General features: G+C 33.8%; 1 protein-coding gene across 9 annotated transcripts in view; it reads left to right on the top strand.

The window, feature by feature from the left end:
- DMD (dystrophin) overlaps nucleotides 1-26,200 on the top strand; it is a 2,254,165-nt gene that overhangs the window by 1,569,486 nt on the left and 658,479 nt on the right. For all 9 annotated transcript variants that reach the window (XM_036227209.1, XM_036227208.1, XM_036227211.1 and 6 more), the window contains one exon: nucleotides 1,720-1,884. In XM_036227209.1, the coding sequence (XP_036083102.1) occupies nucleotides 1,720-1,884 (165 nt within the window). The remainder of the gene's footprint in view (nucleotides 1-1,719; nucleotides 1,885-26,200) is intronic.

Raw genomic sequence — 26,200 nt, 5'->3', positions numbered from 1 at the left:
ACATTTTACATCATTTTAATCATATAGACCAATGGTCTATATTCTACCTCACAGATTCCCATCCAGATATAGTTTCATACAACAAACAAGGCACCCCAACATATCCTTTCATCTTAAAGTTAGTGTCGAAAGAAAAGATCACTGTGAGAGCCTAGGGTCAGGCCCACAGTGCATTGGCACAGACTGGATGTTAACCCATTGCTCATGCATCCACATGCATTTTTGTAAAACATATAATTGTATTTACAGTATATTTCAAAATGCATATTTTTTTACATACAATAAGAGTTTATATAAACTTCCTTCCCCTATAAAGTAATTGACTGGTTACTTTGTCCATTAATGGATATCCTTTTTACCCCAACTGTTGGGTCCAATTAATGAATATAATGTTCAATATATTAGTTTTTCTAAAAGTATCTGAAGTGATTATTCCAAAGTGTGGGACACTGTTTAGATAATGCACTAATATATTAGTATGTTTATCTAGTTTTCCTTTAAAACATACTCTATTATTATTCATAGTAACATGATAATATTATATGACATATATATATATATATATATATATAATCTTTGTGTTCATATTACAATGTAATGTTAGGTTTATATCATTAGAATAGTATTAACATCATCATAAAGACTTGCCATTGCAGGTTCACGTTCCTTATTTCTGTGTACCTGTTTTAGACTTTGATAATCTGAAGAAAAAGAGTTTACTCTTATTTATTGTCTTTCTACTTACACTCGAGCTGAAGCAATAATCACTAACATTTAATGGCTTTATTGTCATATACTATCATGCATAGCATTTCTCTAATCTATTTACATGTATTACTTTATTTAATCTTTACAGTGGCCCTATGAAGCAGGTACTGTCATTGCCCTCATTCTATAGAGAAGGCACTGAAAATTAAAGAATTTGGGTAAATAAAGTACCAGGCAAGTGCTAGAACCAGGATTTAAAATGAAACAGCCTAATTCTAGACCCCCCACAATGTTGAACAGCATATCGTACTTCCTCCCAAATTATTTTATATTGTCAAACACAGAATCATCATCCATTTGAAAAATTGGGATCATAATAGTATGTATATCATAGGGTTGTTAGGTAGATTAAAGAAAGCAATAAAATGTGAAATTTACAAACATGGTGCTTGGCACATTGTAAGCCCTTAATAAAAATAACCTGTAATCATTCTCTTATATTTCACTCTAATCCAAATAATGTTTTGTACTTTTTCTTCCAATCTTCTGATTCCGTTTTATTTGATTATACTAGGGCCCATGAACTATAGCTCATGAAAATGCTTACCCCACCAAGTTTCTTGGTACATGAAAGAATTTACTCATATAATTTTTCTTAATATAAAAGAATGTTAGAAGTAATGTTTAATAAGTGAGTTTAAGTAAAGAATAAGTGAAGTTAAGAATACGCTTCTTTTATTGGTTGGAGTTGAGTTTCATTTGGGTGTGTGTTTTGAATTTCCAAGGCTTATTGTCTTTAAAACATAGAATTTGAGGAAAGACTATTAATCAATAATTTGTAATACGTAAGTTAAATCTTAACATGTGACACATGTGAGTAATCACTATCATGCTGTTAAAATACCAAATACAGTAAATTTCCATGTTTTATAACAAATAACTTTTGAAAATATTTCTTTTTCCATTTTTATTTAAACTATGAGAATATTTTCCTTTTTTTTTTCCTTGCAGGTTTCTAGATATTTACCTGAGAAACAAGGAGAAATTGAGGCTCTCATAAAGGACCTTAGACAACTTGAAGATCAATTAAATCATCTGCTTCTGTGGCTGTCTCCTATCAGGAATCAGTTGGAAGTTTACAATCAACCAAATCAAACAGGACCATTTGATATTAAGGTAAGGACTTTTTGCTTCAAAAGAATGAAAATATCACTGAACTAAGTTTCTAATTTGTTATCATCATTATTATTGTAGTTATAATGTTGGTTGTTGTTGTTGTTGCTATTTGACTAGCATTTTTTTGTTCTTCCAGCATTTACTAGCAATAATGTAGTTATTAAACTCATATCACTAGAATGCCTTTATCATATTTGCTACTACAATCCATTTTCCATTCCTACTTTAATTGTACTTAATATATGTTTATAGACTCCTTATCTAAAACTGAAATTATTTATATTAGGTACCCAGAAAATAAAGGCTCTTCAGTAGATGTTTATAAAACTCTCTCAGACTGACTCCAGTTTACCTTTCTCACCTCCTAGTCTGACAACAACCTCTCTTTAATATTCTAGCCATAATAAATTTTATGTTATCTTTGTATACATGTGGTTTTATGCCATGAATCTGTTCTTGATCTCTTTCTTCAAATGACTTCTTTTTCCTTTTTTCTCATGATGAGTTTTCCTCTCTCCTTCAAGACTGAATTCAGTGTCATTGCTTCTACAAACCTTTCTTCCATACCCCAAGTAGAGTTAAAATCCCTCCTTTTAGGCCTTCTTATAAACCTCTGTATTCATCACCTATGGCCTTTGAATAATTTACACTTGAAATTTACAGACCTTAGTACCTCAGCACACTATTCTTTGAATGCACAGGGCATCTTCTTAATTATCTTCCTTATCCCACTTTTTTCTGAATATCTCCATCTCAGGGCTCAGTATATGGTGGGTACTTGTTAGTATTTTTCAGTCAATGAATAAAGATGGTAATGAGGCACCGAGAATGCTAATGAGATGCTGAAGATAAGCATAGAGCTCCAGACAAACATGCTAATTGGACACCACCATCTCCTTTTTTTAGTGTCCCTGTACACATCTATTATTCCTATCTTCTCTCCCCAGGATCATATTCTAAGGACTTATCCCAATACAATACCTGTTTTGCATCTCCTATGGGCCAACAACATTCAATAGTCAATCATATAAACCAATTCAATGGACAGCACAACCTATTAATTAATGTAATGATGGGCAGTTTCAGACTAAACAAGTAACATCTTTAAGTGAAATTTATCTTTGAATTCATTGAACCGAAATATTCAATTTATTTACTTTCCAGGATTAAAACAACCTATTTTTATTTAGCTGCTGTTTTCCTAGGAAACAAGTCAAGGACATAAGGAAGTGTGAGGATTTTCTAGAGAAGAAAAGTGAAACTTGAGGAAAGAAGGGCTTGAGTAAGGATAAATAGAGAAAGAGAAAGAGAATGCTTTGATATAACTAAAATGAGTTATGTTTACAAAGTGCACTCCACTACTTTTACCCTACCTCTTCTTTGTGTTTATATCTACCATTCTGGTAGCTAGCCCCAAGAGTACATGACAATATGTCAGGCACAGCTATATATCATTTCATCAGTGCAAAACGCAGGCTGCTCAACAAGTAGGATGGTCGTGGGCTCAGTCTGATGATTAAACTCATCACAATAGGCTTTACTCAGAGCAAATGAAATTAGCTTTAAGAAAGTATTCAGGGCAGGTAACAACACAGCCTGCACAGTGCTGGCACACTGGAGATCTTAACAGCAAGGCGTGGCTTATGATGCACTAGTCACCATGTTTTTGGGTCATATGCACTCACAAAGATAAAATTAGGTGATTGCAAAGCCACACATCTTTGTTTTGGAAAGCCATCAGTTCTGAGATCCCTTTGGTTTTTCCGCCTAGCTATTACATAGTATCCTCAGAGGTATTTGATAATCACACTTTCTCCAGTGCAACTGTATCTCATCGATACTGATTTTTCATTAGTCAATAAATAATCTCAACAAAGAAGTAATATTACTTGGTCCAATAAACAATAACTTCAGCCAGATTCTCAATTATTTTGGATCTGGTATATTCTTAAATATTCTTGATTTGGTATTGCAAAGAGAAAAGGCCACAAATTCTTTGTTCCTAACCAGAAATAGCATTTTGGAACTCACAGATAAAAGCAAAATTTCTTTACTTTTAAACATAATCTTCAGTTAAAATGTGCTTCTTCATTAAAATGATAAAAAAAAACATACACAATGTTAGGTATCTCTGTGCATGGAATATATTTAAGAGAAACAATAAAGTCCACTGATACAAATAAATGTTGTTGACTCAACCAAAGTGACCTTAGTCCCAGTCTGTGCCCACAGGATGGTTCTCAAATATTGAAAACTTTCATTGGGCCTTTGTCCACGGCCCATAGGTTCCTGCCAAATGGGTTCCTGCCGTTTGGAATGAGAGCCACTCTCAGTTGTGGTAATCACTGTCCTTTTTCAAAGCTACAAGTCACCACTCAATGCTGTGTGTAGTTTCAGAAAATCATGGGATTTGCCTCCTGCAGCTTGGTTTAACTCACTAAGGGGAGAGGCAGCTGCTTTTTTTCTGGCAGTAAATCTCCTTGGCTTCAGTCCTCTGTGCATATTCTGAGTTTATCATCTCTGGAGTGCAAATTTCAAAAATATTCCTTTAGCTTTTTTCCTCTGCTTATGACTGTATCCAAAGCATAAATAAATAAATAAATAAATAAATAAATAAATAAATAAATAACAACAAAAAACCCCATAAAATCGCATAGGATGACTTCAGAGATTTCCCCCCATAATTCTCAGACCTCTAGCTTATAATCAGAAAATAGTGACCTGTGTGAATAATTGACTAACTGACCTAGTTCTTTATTCTTCTTTGTCTTTCTTCTGTCTATAGTCATTGTCTAATAAATGATTGATTCATATTGCACAATTCTTCTAAGATATGTGCTTTTAGTCTGTACAGTCTGCTATATCCTTCTGCTTAAAGAGATTTAATTTTTTCAGTTAAAAGAAGATGGGAAAATGGACCTTGCTTTACTTTAAACCGCCAAAAACCAAAAAAAAAAAAAAAACTTTTAAGCAGTTTTGAAGACATGACCATTTTAACACACAGAAACACCTTTTAAAAATCTGAGAAATGATCTAATGAAAAGAAAATCAATATACAAGCTGCCTCCATTTCCTAAATTTAAACACATGGTTTTTTGATCTGGCCATTGAGGCCATGGCTACCCCTGAAACAGAGGACCTAAGGCCTTGCCATCCAGATCATTTGTTTTCCCTAGTCAAACTGTGAGCACCTGTTAGAAAAGTATGTAATATCCACTGTGAGCCTCAGTTTTGTCTGCTTAGCACTTCGTGATCATTGATGAAATGCAGCTAGCTGTGTAATGAAACCCAAATTAAAAAAAAAAAAGCCTTAAGGGCTGTGTTCTAATACATTGTTTATGTTGGAGTGAAAATTGACTGCACATCACTTAGTATGTGCAATTTACTCCCAAAATATTCCTATTCAGGAACTCCTGCAAATAGCAATATTCATCTTGAAAATCACCTCGCAAAACCCTTAGCAAGCTGAGAAACATAATCAATGAGATCGTGATGTAGCGGGTAAAAATTAGGCGTAATCACAGCCCTTTCCCATCAGTCAGCCCACCAGAAGGCATGCCTTTGAATTTTGGTTTTCAAATGCACTCTCTCAATTTAGACATAAAATTTGTTGATTTCAGATTTCAGAAATGATAATTGAATGCTAAGACCCAGAGACCAGTTAAAATTTCTATAAAAGGTCTTATGTTTTTAATCTTTAATTAATGTTTTCAGTAATGAGCTGCAGGTATACTATTTATCTGACATAATACTGCCTGGCTACTGCTTTCCAAAGTTTTTATTAAAATACGGATAAGAGAAAAACACATAATTTTATGTCAAGTTTTCCTGACTGAAATAGTTTCATATTGATGACAGGCAGGATTTTTTTTCCTCTCCTCAAAAATGACTTTCCTTCTGTGGTCTATAAATAAACACAACATACTACTCTGCTGACTCTTCCTTACCATGTAAGAAACTTAATTCCCCATAACGTCAAATCCACTCTGAAAACTACCAAAGAATACAGTTGTAGCGACTGAATGATAGAGTATCTGAACATGAAAATCCTTGTCTGCTTGTGTTCATGTTGCTGCGAGGATTGTCAAAGAAAAATTGCACTGGACAACTTAATAGGCAAGGCAAGGAAGACTTTATTCAAGACTATTGCAATAGGGGAGAGATATTGAACTCATATCCGTGAAACAAAAGGCAGAAAGAATTTTAAGCACTGGGATGAGCTAGTGGAAGAGTATGGGAGAACAGAGTTGAGGCTGGTTAGTGTGAGTAGGTCATCTGTGTTTGCTAATTGTCACTTACCGAAGGTAGTCTACTGTCATCCCACAGAGAACGAGAGACTATGTGCGATCCTTTCTAATGTTTACATTTCAAAAGGATGGTTCCCAGGTCCTTGAGAAAGATATTCCTGGATTGTAGAAGATTTATCTCTCAAAGAGGCTGAGAAGGGATTTACAATTGCAAGTTTTCTAAAGTAAATGTGCTAAGAAAAGAGGAGTCAGACCTATAATCGGGAAGAAATTTGTCTAAAGTTTAATCAAGATAAGGAGAATATTAAGACCATTTTTGTTGGTCTCTTTTGTTAGAGGGAAACCAGGTTTTCTTTTAAACAACTTAGGAGAGCTAGTTCATGTAGTTCATTTCAGAAGCTATCTGTTGCTGAAGGACTAATTGAACTGAATTTGAGAGTTGGTAGTAAAAGATATTTGCTGAACGGTGTGAGCAATCAGGAATCTAATGAAGGGGATTTTTTTGGAAGTAAGAAGAAAAAATATTAACAGCTGGAGCAGACTATAAACCCAAGTTTCTGAGTGCAGGGGGTAGCCAATTAAGAAGATTCCTAGAGGTTGGATTAGAAACATTTTTAAATGGTAGAGTGAGTATGACAGTGGCCATTTGATGACAGTTGGAATGTTTTCAGTGATGGCACAGACATCAGAGAGATTTGGGGAAGATTGTCCACAGTCATGGCTATTTTCTGGACCAGAGCATGAAAGACGTGGTAATCAAGGTGAACTTTCTGAGTGTCCCACACAGCAGCAGCTCCAGGCATACTGTGCTGATGACTACTTTGAAATGTATATATCAAGTTGTCCAGCTTTAGCTCTCAGGGCTCCTTTACATCCTGGGGAGAAAATTCAACTTTAAATCCTGGGGAGAAAAAAACAACAATCTAGTCTGAATAAGGAAAGTCAACTTTCAGTTCTCAGTAATGCAGAGTCAGGAGAATTGGGGGAAAAATGGGAAATATTAGTATGGACGATTATAGTCAGATATTAAAGGATACTAGAAGAATCAAAAATTTGGTAAGAACTGACAAAATGTGTAAGAAGGCAAGATTCAGTCCAAATGACAAGTAGGTAAGAAAAATCATGTAGTTTACAAGGAAATACAAAATGGGTCAAAGGCAATGAACAGGACTAGAATGTAATAACTCTACAGTCACCTCCCATCTGACCAAGATACTCAAAATAAGATCATTCTTATTTACAAAAGAAGGCTGGGCTCTTCATCTACATGGGTGTAACAAGGATAATAATTGACCATGCAGGGCTTTTATTTTTTTTCTGAAAGTTTTGATAAATAATCTCAGATTTGACTTTTAAAAGTCTTAAGAGGTTAGAAAGCCACACCAAGATATTGCCATCAATTTTGTCTGCAGTACCTATAGATTTGGATACATTCTTCTATTCTCAAAGGCCTCAAACTAGCCAAAGGTTTCCTCGGCCTACCAGACAGTGACCTTCCTTATTCACCTGAAAGTCTAGACATCCTGTAAACCAGGTAGGTACCAGACCAGTTTTCTCAAAAAGGCTTATTTCTAAGCATTGTCTCTAAAATGTCGATTGTGGTTCCTTAAAGCCGTCTGGTCAGATCTAATTCTATTCACATCATTCTCAAATATGATATTCCAGTCAAAGCCTTGGTATATAACTAATTTTATCAATTATTTCCTGGTACAAGAAAGACAGATTCTTATTGAACCTATGCAGATAATTGTATCACTATCCAATTAAGAATACTCAATGAGAATTTCTGAATTCTGGAGAGATCAAGCAGAGAGAAAAAGATAAATGTTTCATTTCTGTTTACAAAGTATAGTCTACTAAATTGACATGAATTATAGACAGCTTAAGGGAGAAAAAGAGTCTCTTATATCAAGAAAATAAAACATTAAAGCTTCAGCAATGTTCCAAACAAAAGCCCTAATCATCCTTCATCAGTTCATTCATTTCTATGTAATCGATTCTTGTCCTGCATGATCTTGGGTTAGCAGTGTCATAAACCCATCAACTTCTCCACTAGAAATCTGGAAATCCTGCTTCAGTCCAGTAGAATGGTCTCAAAGTTATTTAAGCAAAGCTGTCAGAAGCCTGTGCCCTAGAGTACCAGTCCTTTCCATGGATCTGTGAGACAGTCCGTTTTTCTTGAAGACAAGCATTCTCGCGTGTTGCTGATGGCAAGCACTTTCCAGGAAGCCTCAGAGGAAAACAATAACTGTCTGTAAATGACAAAAGGCAGAGTTAAAGACCTGATGAAAATTCATATGATAGGGAAATTTGGTTGTTTCTGTGACACAAACCATTTTAAAGTAATAACTGGAAATATGACTGATAATGTTATACTGTTGTCTAATATTAGGCAAAGCAGCACCAGGACATTTGCACAGCAGGAGCATAAACAAATCATTCAATAACTGAAATATGTAAAAGAATAATAACTTTTGACTCATGAAGATATAACCTAAGGAAAGTTAAGCAACTCTTCATATTTGATGATACTTTTCATACAACTCAACACATCAAATAAACCTAATTATTTTTAATATCTCTCTGTTTAGAATGTGAGAGAACAAATCCTTTGAGATTTTCAGGTCAGATTAAAATCAATATTTCATTTAGGATTTGATTTTAGGAAGTTAAAATATCAAACGTCCAAAATGCAAAAGGGTTTGAACACTTGGTTAAATAGGATCGTAGGTCACTGAAACAATGTTTGACTGCCTATTTAAGCAGTGACAATAAAATATTTCAAAAATAAATATAAGAGGTAACACGATTGTAAAAGACTATCTCTTTCAAAAATGAGATGACTCGGTTCTCTTAAATAATCAAGGACATAATAAAATCGACATAAAACACAGAAAATTATTCTGGTAAGAACAGACCTATAATCCAAAAAATAAGTTTGGCATTTTAACAAAAAGCAAATTAAACTCTAGTTTTGCATTAGCACACTGTTGACACTCAAGTTCATTTTTACAAAGCTTATTAATCTATCCAACCACAGCCAGTTCTGACCATGTGACATAAAATTCCTTTTCTACAAACTTCCTATAACTTTCTATATTCATTCACATTTTGTCCTACACTTTTCTTCCTTCTGAGACAACTAGGCATTTTACCTTAGGACAGAATTTCTTTCTTCTTGCTTAAAAAAACATGATACACATTTTGCATGTTATATATAAAGTTGTTTCTCTTTGACCTTCTTATTTCTAAGTTTCATTTTATTAATTATAGTTTTTAACCATTAGTAACTTTTATTTTACAGAGGAAACTAGGAAGCAGATATAGGTGAACTGTCATATTCAAGCATTTTGTAGCAGACTAGCAAAGTTTATGAAAACAAGTTAAGGTTACCTGCTCAATACAAGGGCTAAAACATCCCACTAATATTTGTGGAGGAGACTTTTAAGATTTTCTTTGGATATAATATGTAATTTCATGGATGCTGTGGACTAAAATTTAGGTGAGCAACTGAAGCTACACCAAGGGGCTATCTTGGTGTCGTCAAAGCTCATCTGAATATATAAAATATCTAGTTTGTTTCCAAAGTAGCCTTTTCAACTTGGAAAATTGGTTACTTTTAAGGTTCTTTTGTCCCTTGAGAGCTTCCTACAAGGGCAGGGAGCATAAAGCTCAAGTGACTATAGGGAGTTTAGGAGCTAGAGTAGAAAGAAAAAGGGCCAGCAGTGGTAATCAGAGGAATGGAAGAGATAAAGGATTCAAAAAGAGGATATATCAAAGGATTCCAGGGAAGATAAAGGGTGATAAAAGGATGGTATAGCAGAGGTGATGGGAAGCAAGAGGTCTTAGATGAGCCAGTTTGAAAAGATCTTAAGTTTCCCAAAGAGACCATTGAAATTCCAAATGATCTTTCATAACATCCTGCCGACAAGGAGGTAAACAGACAGCTAGCTCCACAGTAGTAGTCTTCAGAGAAGGAAAATCTGAAGAGTGAGAATTTCCCATGGGGAAGGGAGAAACCAAAGCAACACCAACAAAGAAAACTCAAATGAGATCCCTATGGAGAAAGAGTACTATAAATACCAACAAACTGAAGTCTACCAAATGAGGTTTTTCTCAGTTCTAAACCAATGGTAGCTTTCAAACAAAGAAATCTGAGACTCTCTAACCCAGCCTTAATAGTATACTCAGAATCCTAAGGATCAAAATCTGTCCTGTACCATTCTTCCAACTAAACATCCAGTTTATTTGGATGTTTAGTTGGACTCACCAATGGATCCAGTCAGTCAATCAGGTGTATGGTCATTATTCACAAAATAAGTTTTTCAGAGGTCAATGTGATCGAGTTCACTGTTTGAAATAAGATAATTCACATCCAAATAGCTACTCCTTTAGATGTGTACTAGCTCAGGTTAAACCAAGAGATCCGATTTTATTTATTTTTATTTTTTAAGGGCTAGTGTTGGGGAGGCGAGAAACAGAGAAGAGGACACTGATCTCTTTTGTCTTAATCTTCTAATCCTAGAAAAAATGTTTCAGTATTTTTTGTTAGATATGAAAATGTTTGCATGGAATGTGTACTAAAAATAGTGGATGAAAGTTATCAGATAAAAAGGCACAATATTTTCATTTACCATGCAACTAGGCAGAGTTTATTGAAAATTAAACATCTCCCCTGCGTTTATGTTGGTTCTGGACAAAAGGATAATTCTGGCTCTTGTAATACCTTGAAGATTGTTGAAGTTTCAGGATCAGTGGAATTAGGCATCTATTGTATCTTTGAACACTAGAGTGTCATAATCCTTCCTCTTATTTTGCACTCCCTCTACTGAACTCTGAAATCCATTGCTGGGTTGAGGAAGCGTGACAATAGGGAGAAAAGCAAAAAGATCCAAGTTTAAATCCCAGATCCGACACTTATTGGCTTTATGACATTGTTTAACTCACTAACCTGACTTCCTTCCTCATTAAAAATGAAAAATTGAGACAATTATCCTGGAACTCTATTGGAATAAGGAACTAAGTTGGGGAAACATTTTCCTAAGGCAATAGAAAGATATGATAAACAGGACCTTTTTTGTAGCTTGCAGAATACCCTTACTTTCTTTTTTCAAAAGAAAGCAGCAGGTTGCTACCAGAAAACCACTCCAAAGAAGTCTGAAGATAGCCATGAGATTTTCATCTTGGACCAAACCAAATTTCCCATATATGGAGAAGATTATAAACTTGAGAAGAGTTTCTTGAATTGAGAATTCCTGGAGCAGAGAGTTGAAGTAGGACTAACACTGTTGGCCAAGAGGAAACTGGAATGGCTTTTACAGTTCCCTTCTTTGCAAGGAAGGGGAGGAGAGTGCTTTTCCTCCTCCTCTGCCAAGCCAAGGAAAAGGGCTCCAAAAGAACCTCCATTACAGCGGTATTCAGACCACTCTTATAAAAACTCTCATAATAGTTTAAAGAACTGAGTATGCTCTTGCACATTTTAAGGTCATCATCTATTTTTTTCCCCTGGCATAGTGTAAATATTGACATTTAAAAGTGTTGTTACATTACTCTTTTGAATGTATCCAGTGAAATCCAAATACCATAGCAATATGATCTTGACCATCATCTCTTGAAAACTACGTGAAACAAGCTCATCTTTAATAAATAGAAGTTTCATATCATTCCTCTTTCTTCTTTAAATCATATTTCCATTCCACTTCCCTAAAGAATTATATCTTAATGTAATATATATTTATACTATAAAATTTTTTTATTAACCACTCTATCATACTTCTGCATGACAAGTATATCTATGTGGATTTAAATTCAATTTTTAAAAACAATTTTCTGTGACTATAAGGCTCTAAGTATTTTTTAAATCATTTAGATTGAGTTATATCTGTAATTATTAATACTAAATATACCTAGTAATAACCAAATTACCTAAACATATGGAAATTTCAATAAATAATTATTGAACATACTCAGATTTTTATTGACAGTGAATCAATTAATGAGATGGATGGGTACATGCTTAATGGTACTTTGATTAAAAGAGTATTTCAGTTATCAATATTTTGAATTGTATTTTGATTCGGCATAAAGGTGTCTTGGGTAGAATGCGTCCCTGGGATACATTAGAGGAGGCATGCTTTTATTTTGTAAAGTTAGAGAATGGTTGTCATTAATCAAAAAATGAAATACGAATGATGTGTGTACCAAAGGAACAAACCCAGGAAAAAAAATCCTTTGTTAAAGCTGAGAATCTGGAAACTGATCCCATGGACACCACCTATGCCCACATATTCTTTAAAAAGTCTTTCTGTACCTCAAGAGGCATATACCAGTCTAAAGATTGACATTCTAGGAGAGACGAGCATTCTATGGAGAGGGGCCATACAGTTCCTGGCTGGACACTTGTTAAGCCACCATAACACCAACAAGTTTATCTCACCCTAGTCCATGCCTTTGACCATTGCCAACTTCCCTACTACAGCAATACTTGTATTATACTGTTGATTCACACTTAACTTACTAGTGTCATAAATCGCCAGTTTCTTTTCATATTTGCTGCTTCTAGTTGACATTTCTTCCATCCTGCCCTGGTATAGTCTACTTTTTTGGAATTAGATGCAGAGCTGTCAGCTCTTTCCTTGAACCTACTCAAGCTTATTCACCAGGATCCCTGAAGCTTAGATCCAGTGCCTCCCATTTTCTGATCCAATCCTGACCAAAACAGAGAACAGACAAGAAGCCCACTACCACTAGGGGACATAATCTGCAGCTAGCATTATTGCTTGGTGTATGGTTTCTGGTTCATCTTTGGTGATTTCAGTTTCTCCATTTTCATTGATCCTGTCTCCTATTCACAGCCTGCCATACTACCTTTCCCCTTTTTCTGCCCTCCAAGAAAACTTTTTTCTTAACCTCAAATTACTTGAAACCTTAATAAATGTGTTAACCTATCAATTCAGTTGGTAGTAAAGATGTAGATGGGGCGATCTTCAGGTCCTGATTCTATCATGCAGTGTATTATAATCTCTTTGTTTCTTTTCAACTTCAGATATTATATTTCTGCCTTCTATATAACTTTATTTATGTTGTGAAAAAATTCTTAAGTAGACTGAATCCTAAGACAAAGCCCTTCAGTACGTCAGTGGAAACCTTCCTCTATTTTGACATCAATTCAACCATCAATTTCCTTTGGCAAATGCTTAATTAATTGCCAAGCTCTAATTGTTTTATTTCCTTCTCAGTTCATATTGTTCCATTTTCCCCACATTTTTATGGAGATTTTATCAAATATATTGCTGAAATGCACATGAATTTAATTTGTCTTTATCCCTGATCAACCTCTTTAGGCAGAAAAAGACATGAGGATAAGCTAATGAAATTTCCATTCATCTAATAAACTATTTATTAATTAACTGCAATGCCCTGCTATGTTAAGTGGCCCTCAGTGTCAATTTGCTTAGAGGTAAGTTGATGTATAAATATACCTCAACATACATGCAATCAATGCAGAAACATTTACAAGTGAGTACACTTGTAGGATGCTATGATAGCCCAAAAGAGAAATACCCAACCCAGCCAAAGTATTGTTTAGAGCACAGCTACTAAAGTGGGATCCCTAGTCCTATAGCAGCAGCAACAGTAGCAGCATCACCTAGGAGCTTGTTAGAAATGCAAATCCTTGTTTGCTCCAGAAACCTCCCAAATCAGAATAGATGGGAGTGAGGTTCAAGAATCTGTGTTTTAACAAGCCCTCCAGAAAACACTCTTACTTACTAAAATTTGTAAAGCTCTGGTCTCAAGAAAGCTCTCTAGAGGATATGATGCCTGAACTTGGTCTTTAAAAGTTGAGTGGTAATTGATAAAGTGAAATGTATGTACTGTAAAGGAAAAGGGTTCCAGATACAGAAGAATAGATACAGGAGTGATTAATGACATGAAGTGTGGAAAGAAAAATATATTCAATGATGACAAAGTGTAGCTCAGTTTTGGTGAGGTTTGATGCCCCTTTAAGGAGTTTAGACATGGCCTTTGAGAGATGTGAGTATCAATGAAGAGAAGTGACTGGCAAACTTCCAAATATGAGGAATGTAGTACCAAAAAAGAGAATGTAGTCAGGAGATTACCAAGGTACTTGAGGAAAAGCATGGTCCTAGGTGAGGACTTTGGTAATAAGGATAAAGAGATGAAAATAATTTAAAGAACTGTTTTTCAGGTTGTTGCTGGTGACCTACTAATGAGTTATAAAATCAATGTAATAGGTAAAATGAACTAGAATAAGATAGCACAGGATACATAGAATACAGTACAAATTATCACATTGTATTGCATGTGGGATGGATAAGTACTATCTTGTCAAACTTGTTTTTGTTTAGATTTTATTTTTCTAATTTTTTCAATATGTTTTTAATTTTTCGATTATAGTTGCCATACAATATTATATTAGTTTCAGATGTACAACAGTGACTATTCATTTATATAACCTACGAAGTGATCGCCCTGATAAATCCAGTACCCATCTGACACTGTACATAGTTATTACAGTATTATGGACAATCTTCCTTATGTTCCACTTTACCATCTCCATGACTATTTTGTAACTACCAATTTGTACTTCTTAATCCCTTCCCCTTTTTCACCCACCCCCCCAACTCCCCATCTGATAACCTCAAAAGGTTCTCAGTATCTGAGTTTGTTTCTGTTTTATTTATTTAGTTTGTTCTTTAGATTCCACATGTAAGTGAAATCATATGGCATTTGTCTTTATCCGACTTACTCTACTCAGCACAATAACCTCTATGTCCATTCATGTTGTTGCAGGTGTAAAGATTTCATTTATTTATTTATTTATTTTTATGGCTGATTAATATTCCATTGTATATATGTACCACCTCTTCTTTATCCATTCATCCATTCATTGATGGACACCCAGGTTGTCTTTATATCTTGGCTACTATTAATAATACTGCAATGAACATATGGATTCATATGTCCTTCAAAGTAGTATTTTGGGTTTCTTTGGATGAATACCTAGAATTGGGATAACTGGGTCCTTCCTTGTGTTTTGTTATAGCCTTTGTTTTAAAGTCTATTTCATTTTGTGTAAGTATTGCTACACCAGATGTTTTTTTCATTTCAATTTTCATGAAACATATTTTTTCCATCTCTTTACTTTCAGTCTGTGTGTATCTTTCATTCTGAAGTGAGTCTCTGGTAGGCAGCATATGTAAGAGTCTTGTTTTGTTATCCATTCAGCTGCACTATTTTTGATTGCAGCATTTAATTCCTTTTCATTTGAAGTACTTGTTGATTGATATGTAGTTATTGAAATTTTAGTATTCATTTTTTTGATACATATTTTATCTTCTTAAAGAAGTTTCTCCAACATTCTCTGTAATATTGACTTGGTGATGATGGACTCCTTTAGCTTTCTGCCACCCAGTTTCTCTCCCCATAGATTTTCAAGGTTATCAATTTTTTTAATAGTTCTCCAAGAATAGGATGTGAGCGTGTGTATGTTTATGTATGATTCTTTCCTTTTCTGGTCTTCTCTAATAGAAAAAGAAAGATGGTAGAATAGTATAAACATTGTTTCTGCAAGCTTTTTTCTCTAGTGATATATACTAACGATTATTTTATATAATTGCATTTTTTATAGTTGCATACTATTGTATTATAAGGAGGCACCATAATTTATTTAACCAATATTCTAATTCATGAACATTTAGTTTGTGCTCAATTTTTGTTCCTGCTACATATGACAACATATAACTTTATGTTCATGTCATTTCACACATCACAAGTATATTGACAAGATAAGTTCCTACACGTAAAATGATTGGGTTAAAAAGGCACTTGTTATTTTAGTAAATATGGCCAAATTGCTCTTCATGGAGCACTCTCATCAGTAATATGAAGAAGATTATTTTTTCTCCACACTTTTGCCAGCTCAGTGAGTGTGTCATCAACCTTTCTGATCTCTGCTAAGTAAGAAGAAAAATGACATCTCCTTGTAATTTTAATTTTCATTCTTCTTTTGAGTGAGGATGAGTTTTTCAGGATCAAAAAGTATTTCAGAATCACTTTTATTTCCTTTTCTGTGCACTATTTGTTATATTCATTGCTAATTTTTTGTTTCTATTAGGTTATTGGCTTTTTTTACTCAGATAAAAATAGTCTGAAACTGGAAGCAAAAATGTTTATTTACAAGTTCTAATGAATGTTTCTTATGACAAATAAATTCTCATCTGAAAATATTAAAACAAACCTTTGAATTGCATAGGAATGGTCTTTGCCCTTCTTAGCAAACAATCCTATACAAAAACTCAATGTGATGACAAATTTAGAGTAAGTACAGATTTAATTTTTAAAATTTTGGAACAGATATGTAAATATTTACTTTCTTTTTCTGTCACTCTAATAATATATAATGGCTATGACAGAGTTTGTCTTCTCAAACCACCTGTATTAGCTGACTTCCATTCTTTCAAAATACTTCATTAACTGAAGAAGGCTTGTGCCTTCTCCCTGCATTGCATTTTCTAGCCAAGTCTTAAATAACTTTTTGGAAGCTTAAAATGTCATTCCCACACCTAATTTTTTCTTTTGAAAATCAAACTGCACTTTTCCAATTTTCCAGACCACCCATAGTGGTTTGCCATTTGATTTGCCAGTTTTATTAGTGTCCTGGGATGTAATTTATCTAGATCAAGAGAGTTAATTCTGAGCAGCTGGGGACTGCCTAATCTTTTTACCCATTTTGGCGTCAGTTCTCTCTCATTGCTATTTGTTTTATTTATTTTTTTTTTTGCAATCAGAATATCATTCCTCTTGACATACAAGAAACAAATCTAATAGGAATTAAAGGGTTCCCACTTTTATTTTTTCATTCACCAATATTACATCATCTTCAAAAGCAGACCTTTCCTTTCCTTGATCATTCTATTGCTCCAAATATACATTAAAAAGCCATTTTGTCAACGTAATTTTTTATACTTTCTTGAAATCATGCTTTGACTGTACTGCAATTTTCATTTTTACTTAGAGATCTTGCAAGATCTCTAAGTAAAAAGCAAGTTTATATAATAATACTTTGGAATACATTATATGAGAACATTAGAAGCAATTTTATCATTATTTTAAAATTTCCCCTAGAAGAAAGCTCTGCCTTGCATACAGATGCCATCTCTTTCTGAGTATGTGTGGAGAAGAAAGTTGGGAGCACTTCCAATATTTTTCAAACAACCTCTGTTTAAGTGACTGAGTGGACCACTTAGTATATCAACTATGTTGATCATGGGCCAGCTTTGATTGGCAAACAGAATACAGGGTAGAAACAATGGAAGTTAAATGAGGAAGGTTTTGAACTTGCAATTTACCACCTTTGGTGACAGTAAGTGTTGACAAAAAAAAATACCGGGCTGGGATATCAAATATATTCAGAGATGCTGTGCATTTGCATTTTGTAATACTCAAAACAGTACCATTTTTCTAATCTTAACTTCAGAAAAGATACAGATACCTATCTTATTTGTCTGTCTCATAAAAATATGCCCATGAAGATATTTATTTTATTGAAAGATAAATGTTAAATCCATAAGTTTAAAAATTAATTTAAATTCTGAGTTTAACACTTATACATTCCCACTTCTAGTATATACTATCTAGAGCTATGCTTCTCAATCTTTAATGTGAGTAAAATAAGCTGAGGATCTTGTTAAAATGCAGTTCCCTGGTGATACTGGTGGTCTGAGAACTATGCTTTGAGAAACACTGTCATGAATTCTTAAGTAGGCGAATAGTCATAAATATAAATATACAAGAGGAATTGTATAGACATGTCTTGGGGTCAAATATTGATTAACACAAATGCAACTTCTTTATTTCTCACTGACCATAAACTTCCCCATGTTGGGTGGTGAGACCAAAAAATAACTTACTCTAAAACAATTTTACCAGTCTCTTTATATGAGTTGGCATCTCTTGGATAAATGGTCAGTTTTTCAGATTTCTTTGCCCTCCTTCTACTCTTCTCTAGGATGACATCTGGATTGACAGGGGAGAGAAAATTATATGGCATACATGACCTAAGGTCCCCATTCAGGTCTCTATACTCTTCTTGACCTTCTGGTCTCTTTAGCAGTACCCCTTGTCTACCTAACAAGTGTCTACCCTACTGACTTTGTGGCTGTGAACTTGTATTTTCATTAGGAAATGTATCACTATACCAACTACATTGGTTGCTAAAAGAATCCTTAAATCTCTGCATTACCACTGAAGAACAGTTAAAATTCTAAATACGTAATTATGATACCTTTAAAAGTGAGTATGACTATCATTATGGATAAGGATGACTGCCAAAAAGTTATAGCAACATAAAGCCCCTCAACACTTTTAGAAAGAGTAGGAGTATGGACTTGGCGTTACAGATAAAACATTGTGGGAGAAACAAAAGCAAGAGAAGCTATGGCCATAATCTTTATGATTTTATTTTAAAAGGAGATGAAAAGACAAATACATAGAAAAAATTATTTAACACTAAATAAACACTTTAGAGGATACTTATTTTAAGTAAAACTATTTTACTTTTTAACTTCCATCTCATAAAGTTATATTCATTTAAACTTCTGTTTACATTTAAGAGTTAAAAAATGTACCAAAATGATTGGTTGAAATAATTTAAAGATGAATATCTCTAATGAAACTCTATAGCATTATAAAGATAGAGTTTTAAGAACTACTTGTAATATTTAAATTCAGAATAAATCCAGATTTTATTAGTGGGAAATATATCACAAGTCACACAATTCTTCCCAGGGAAGACATAACCAAACTTTGTGCACTAAATTTGCTTAGAAATGCCATAGCAATATTTCCTCTTAAATATACAGTTTTGTATCCTGAGATTTTACTTATTATATTAATTACTTTGTCATTGAAAATAAGAGTATATTATAAATCTAATTAACAAATACAATTCTATGTTGTATATTATAAGTACTCCTATCATCTAATAGACAAAATTAGCTGATGTTATTACTTTAATCCATTATACTCAATAATTACCTTTGTGTTCCAAATACTTCCAAATTGTCACATATCTGCTGTTTTCCTTGTCGCATCTTTCTCGCATTCTTCCCGGCTCTCCTTTGAGCAGTAGCATTAGTGTGACTAAACTCATTCATTCACTTATTGGAAAATATGTATACATAATATATGAAGTTATACATATTGTGGAGGATACCAAATACTTCAATTATTTCTGATACATATTTTGAAAAAGAAACACCTTAGTTGTAAATTTAACTACTTATCATCCAGTGCAAATGCATTTAATTTGCTCTATTTCTAAAACAACATATATTAAAAACTTAGAGTTTTCATGCCCAGTATTTCTGAAGCCATAGCTTCCAACATCTGAATATTTGGTTGCCACATTTAGACATAATGAATATTCAATAATTACTGATCATAAGAAGGCACTAAGTATATAGTTAATAAAAACAGCCATAATATTTAACTTGGACTATTTTAATAATAGTTTTAATTTTAAGGTTTAAAAAGCTCAAAATGTTTTTATAATATTATATAATAAGGAAGTCATTAAAATGAAATTGATTTTCTTAAAATTAATTCTATTAAGCATTCAAAAGGCTAAATATTAAAGAACTGACTAGAACGTGTAGGATATAACTAAAAATTGACCCATGAAATTATAAAACCATGTGTGCATACTCCTAATTTTTAAGATTTTTAAAAGAACTTTTGTGAATAACATGTAGAGAAAGTATAGATAGGTAACTTTGTCTTAAATTATTTGATGAAATAAGTTATAAGAAGAACAATATTAATAATTCATTGCAACATTTATTACAGTATATCTTCTAGTATTAGCATGGTAATAAGTATTAGTGATTTACATGAGTGGAGAGATAACACAAATACAAAATTATGCACACATACTCCTGTGCTCCATTTCAAACTACACAGATGTTATCCGAGACATTATGTGGTGTATTCCATTATATCTGTAGTCAGACATTAGAAACATTATTCTTTTATTATTTTTAATTCTTCAATGAGTCAGTTATGAATAGAAGCATTAACATTGCTTATAACTAACTTAGATAGAATTTTGAACCTACAATATAAGAACGACAATTTAAAGTGGCTTTAGAGAAGTTATCTGTTAAAAGTATTCCTGATTTAAATAGCAATAAAAGATGCAATAGGGTTGAGATTAAGAGTGAAGGAACATTAGATTGTTTCCAGTTTTCTACTAATGTTAACAATGCTGAAAGGACATTTTTTTGTAGGTCTTCTCATAAATCCATTTGATAATACATAGAAGGAGAATTGCTGACTCATTAGAGTAGTCATATCTTTATTATATATGGTAAATTACATTCCACCAGCAATAAGAAATGGCATAGATTTGTTATTTTAACTTGCATGTCCCTGGTTGAATGGATTTTCATTTTTGTTGACCATTAGGATATTTTCTTCTATGACTTGCCTCTTCAGATAACTTGCCCAATTTCTATTGGATTGTTTGCTTTCTTTTACAAATTAATATGAATTCTCTATTTATTCTGAATTTTAGAGGTTATATATACCTAAAATACAGGTCTATAATTCCTTATCCAATGCCTTTTCATTGACTTTACAGAAGACTAATGAAAATGTTCACTTAGCTGCAATGGTAGAAATTATAGAGTTATAAGAGTATAAAAAATAAATACGACAGGCTAGATGAAGACCTGAGACTCAAGATGAAGATTGACATGTTATGTGAACCAAAGAAGGAGATATATTCCATCATACATTCTTTTCCCTTGATTTCAGAAGCCCTTGTGTTTGCTTTGTATTCAATAGGTGTTTAAGGAAAAGCTATTCAGAAGAGAAACCGCAGATGTTTTTGTTGCTGTTTTTGTTTTTAACTCAAGTTTAATTTGGTACCCATTTGATTGCTTGAGTTTACAAGTTATGGAAGAATTTAGAAAGTGTTATTTAGATAAGAACTATAATTTTGGTACAGCACTTAATAGCAAAAAGCAAAGCATCCCTAAATTCATTTGGAGTGTGTCAATCATGAAGTCAGAAATGAATTGCTCTTTGCTTTTAATGAAAATTACTCTACCCGCTGTTTTATATTTACAAGAGAAACTTCTAGTGTTTAGTAATACTCACATTGTTAAATAAATACTCTCTATCAAGACTTCAAGTACTACTTCCAGTTACCTAATGACTTAGTTCTGTATATCTGTTCAAAATTGTGCAAATATTACTGGCCAATGAGCAAAGCTAGGAAAAGATTATTCAGTGACATGGTGAAATTACTTTCTGTTATATATGCATCTCTATTTTATAGACTCCAGTTTCCCTTTATTCCTTTGGGATATATACAGCAGTGTTTTTAGGAATAATTCAGCCAGAAACTAAGACATGCCATTAAGGTTAGAGTTCATCAGAACCACATTCAAATGTGGTTTTAGAGTCATACTGTGCATAGGAGTGCATCTGAAAAAATATATATAGACAGATGACATCACAAACAATGTTTCATACAAGAAAAAGAATAGAAAAGTATTTATATTAAATTATACTATTTCTTGTACACTGCTCAGGTAGACCATGAGAAGACAGACATTTTTCATTTGTTTGTCCATATGTTCAATAATTCAGTGGTTCTCAACCAGGAGTGATTTTATTCTCCAGGAAAATTTGTCAATGTCTGGAGATATTTTTGGTTGTCACGCCTGAGGGAGGAGAAAGTGCAACTGGCATCTTGTGGATAATGACCAGGGATGCTGCAAAATATCCTACAACACACAGAGCAGCCTCCTACAACAAAGAATTATCCAAACCAAAATGTCAGTAGTGCTGAGGTTGAAAAACCCTAATTTAAAATAAAATTACATGTTAATTAAAACTATTTTGTTCTGGTTCTAAACCCTGTGATTCATCAAATAAAACCTAATTATATATTTGTGTTATTTGTAAACAAATCCATAGAACCTATAATGTAATAATTAAATAAGCACGATCTGCATCAGACAGACCAGCATTCAAATCTCACATTTACCATTCGTTAGCTTGTTTCTTAGGCAAGTTCCCTAACCTCTCATAACTAGTTTTTTTCTTTAATCCAAAAAATGATGATAATGTTTGCTGAAAGGCTTTGCAGCAGAGTTTGAGATTAACAATTAAGACTCATGTTAAGTGCATGGCAGGATATTTATACTTAGTAAGTTCTCGATAGATGGTAACAGTTAGTATTATCTTTGCATATACTAAATTATTAGATCCCAAACTGCTACGAATATCCTGGTCACATACCATATTTCACCATTTCTAAGATACCATTTATTAGAATATACATCATTATTTTATCTGTCACTAAGAAAAAAATGCTGCTAATTAGATCCTTACACACCATCATTTATAAATGTGTCCCACTTTTAAAGCAGTTAATCTGTGGAAATACATTGTAGGCCTTTTATTACTATTACTATTGTAAAGCCCATCTGAGACTCTTCTTAGGTGAAAGTGAGCAAGAGTCTGTATTCACATTCAGTGTCAAAATCCCTTAGAAGAATTCAGAAATAGAAACGGCTTCCTGGGAAAGAAGTATCAAGCGTCTCCCTTCAGTGAGACTCAAAGTCACAGCAGTCTGTGCAACAATCACAGGGCCATTCTCTGCAGCAACTATCCACTCCCAGATGACATCTCAGGTACAAAGGAAAGAGACTCACATAGAGGTGCTGGGTCAACCCTGGCCTGGAAGCCTCATGTACCCCATGAGCCAATGTCTTATAACATAGAGTTTTTAAGATCAATTAAAATTACATGCTCAGTTGTCAGTGTTACTATGCTTGAGGGATCCCCAAAATTATGGCTTTCCATTAGACATTTGTAGTTTATCCACAAAACTTCTAAACCAAGTATAATTTACCAATCAGGTTTTTTGTTTTGTTTTGTTTTGTTTTGTTTTGTTTTTTATCAGAAGCAATGTTGCCTACTAACATATTTGACATTCCAACTTTATAATGTTTTCAGGGAGAATACAACCAGAAGATTCTTCAAAGGTCAGATTTTTATGCAAAGGTGCAAAATATGTTGTTAACTCTTTACCCACAATATCCATCATTTTTATTCACTTTATAATTAAAGATAATAAAACTCAGAGAATTTAAGAGACTTGTCCCAATCCATGAATTAATAAACCTAGATCCCAGATATTCTCATCCCTCATCCCTAATCTTATTACTTCCAGCACTGTAATACACTAAAGCAAGAGTTACCAAACTATAGTCCAAAGGCCAAATTCTGTCCACTACCTCTTTTTGTAAATATGATATTATTGGGCACGCTCACTTGTTTATTGCCTGTGGTCGCTTGCATGCTACGATGGCAGAATTCAGGTATAACAGGAACCATATGGCCCATAAAGCCTAAAATATTCACTGCCTGGCCCATTATAGAAAATGTGTGTTGAGTCCTGCTCTAAAGTATAATTGTTGTTTGACTATCTCTGTGATCTATATAAGCAGATAAAAGGCAAAATAGTTTTATCATGTTTTTATCTGTAAAATATAACTACCAATGTAATTTCTCTGTACCTGAAGGTTTTTAGAGTCACTAATCCCAAACCTAACCATTTCTCTAGGTCAGTGATTGGTTAGCTTTTCTTGTAAAGGACTAGAGAGCAAAGGCTTTCGAATATATTTTAGGATTTATGAACCCTATGATTTCTTTTGCAAATAAGCAAGTCATGCCAGAATTATGACTTGCCAGGCTCAAGAGCCCACTTCTTTACCACTAAGGACTTAGGAATGTAGTAAAAGCACCAATTTCAATAAATGACTCTGCTTAAAGCACTGTCCTATGTTGCTATTAAACTAGATGAGAGATTTAGTCCTCATTTAAGAACTGTGTGTATAAAGATTTTCAGAGTAAGTGCATCAGGTTACTACAACCATGTACTTCCCTCTAAGCGATATAGATTTAACCTAACCCCCTTGGGAATCTGCTCTTTCTACTACCAGTTTTTCACATTTCTTCATTCTAATCTTAATACAGCAGCCAGAGTGGTCTTTTATAAAATAAGTTGGCTCACATCTCTTCTCTACTGAAAACTCTTCTATGGTTCTTAATCTCACTTAGTAACAGCCAAAGTCCTCACACAGCTGCTCTGTAGGACCTACCTTCCCTAACCCCTCTGACTTGCTTCCAGCTACCCTCCCCTTACTCACTAGGCTCCATTCACCCTTGCTTTCTTATTTTTTAATTGAATTAGTAAGACACATTTCTGCCCCAGGGCCTTTGCACTTGCTATTTCCTCTGAATGGATTGTTCATCTCTGAGATAGCTGCTTGATTAATTCCCTCACTTTCTTCTAATCCTTATTCAAATACCACCTTCTCAGTGAGGCTTTCCCTGGAAGTACTTTTTCAAATGTCCACCTCCCATCTTCCTAAACCCCGCACAAATGTCTCCTATCCCCACCTGATGCTTTATATTTTGTCTTTAGTACTCGTAACCCTCTGATGTACCATAGTTTCTATTTTACTGCCCATTGTCCCAATTAGAGTGTAAGCATCACAAGAACAGGAAAAGTTTGTCTATTTTATTCAGTTCTATATATCCAATACATAAACAGTGTTTAGAACAGAATAAGTGTTTTTATATTCAGTAAGTATTTACTGAATGAATGAATGAATGAATGAATGAATACATTGGGGTTTTTTTCAGTAACGTTTTATTTGACAAAAGAATTCTGCTACCCAAAAGACCAACACCCCTTCATTTTAAGTGGAAGGCCTCTAAGGGTGGCTTCTGGGTGTCAGTCTTATTTCTTGATGGTCACGCCTATGTCCACCCTTTTATTGGCCTTGAACATTTTAAGTATGTACCTTGGTATATTATATCTTTTCGGTTTTATAACACTTGCCACTTTAAAAACCAATACTGCATTATACTTTGTATATTTGGCCAGATTATTTTTGAAATCCATAAATCTCTAAATCAGAAAAAAAATTCTCCCTTTGGTGGAATAGCTCAGAATGGAAAGAGAGAACCTGTCATTCTTTGTCAGTCAGCTTGGCACATACTTAACAGCATGCAGTTACAGTGAAGGAGAGCTGCATTGCTGTAGTCTAGCAAACCTAATTGTAGATAAATAAAAGAACAGTCACCCAGCATGAGGGGAAAGAGAAAGAAACTCAAGTGCACAATGTTGTGTTTTTCCATCCATCAGCTTTCATTTGTCAGAGTCTGCTTGACAATCTAGGCCAGAGAAGTCAGGCTCTAACACAATATTGATTCCATTTCATTTTTCTTTTCTTGCTACCCTTTTTAGTAAACAGTTTGTATGTGGAAAGAGAGATGGTGAAGTCGATAGATGTGACTGGGGCACATTTATTTTAAAGGACTACTTTGTTTTTGTCATCCCAGAAAGCCATATATTTTTGGTTTGTTTGATTATTTGTTTCACTATAATGTTGTAATTGTCAGCTCCTGCTGCAGTAACAAACAATCCCCAAATCCTAGTGATTTATAAAATAAACATATTATTCACTCTATAGATTAGCTGAAGCTTTCTTTGTACTACAGGTCAAGTTCAGGTTTTCTCATTCTAGGCTATGGATCTGCTCTAAATGTCTCCTCATTCCAGAACTCAGGCTCAAAGTGTAGTTCCTATATGATACATTATTTATTATTCACTCATGGTGGAAGACAGAAACTACAGGTACTAGCAAATCTTGAATTACCTTTAAAGACCCAGCTCAGAGCTGTCATACAGTTACTTCTGCCCATAGTCCATTGATCAAAGGAAGGCATTGGTCAAGCCCAAAGTCAATGGTGAGGAAAGTATATTCACTCACAGGGCAGCCATATTTTCAGAGTCAAAGAATAATAACAAATAAATGGGTCACAGTACTCACAAATACCTTAGAATTTAATTGACTCCAAAATGCTAGGTTTTTTATGTTTCAACAGCTCTGAAATTGAGATATATCCCACATTGATGTCTACAAATTCAAATTGCTTTTTTAAAAAAACTTTCTTAGTGG

This window comes from Rousettus aegyptiacus, unplaced genomic scaffold (assembly GCF_014176215.1).
Source record: "Rousettus aegyptiacus isolate mRouAeg1 unplaced genomic scaffold, mRouAeg1.p scaffold_m13_p_9, whole genome shotgun sequence".
NCBI lineage: Eukaryota > Metazoa > Chordata > Mammalia > Chiroptera > Pteropodidae > Rousettus > Rousettus aegyptiacus.
Note: the sequence above shows the minus strand (reverse complement) of the source record. Positions and strands in the feature narration are given on the sequence as shown.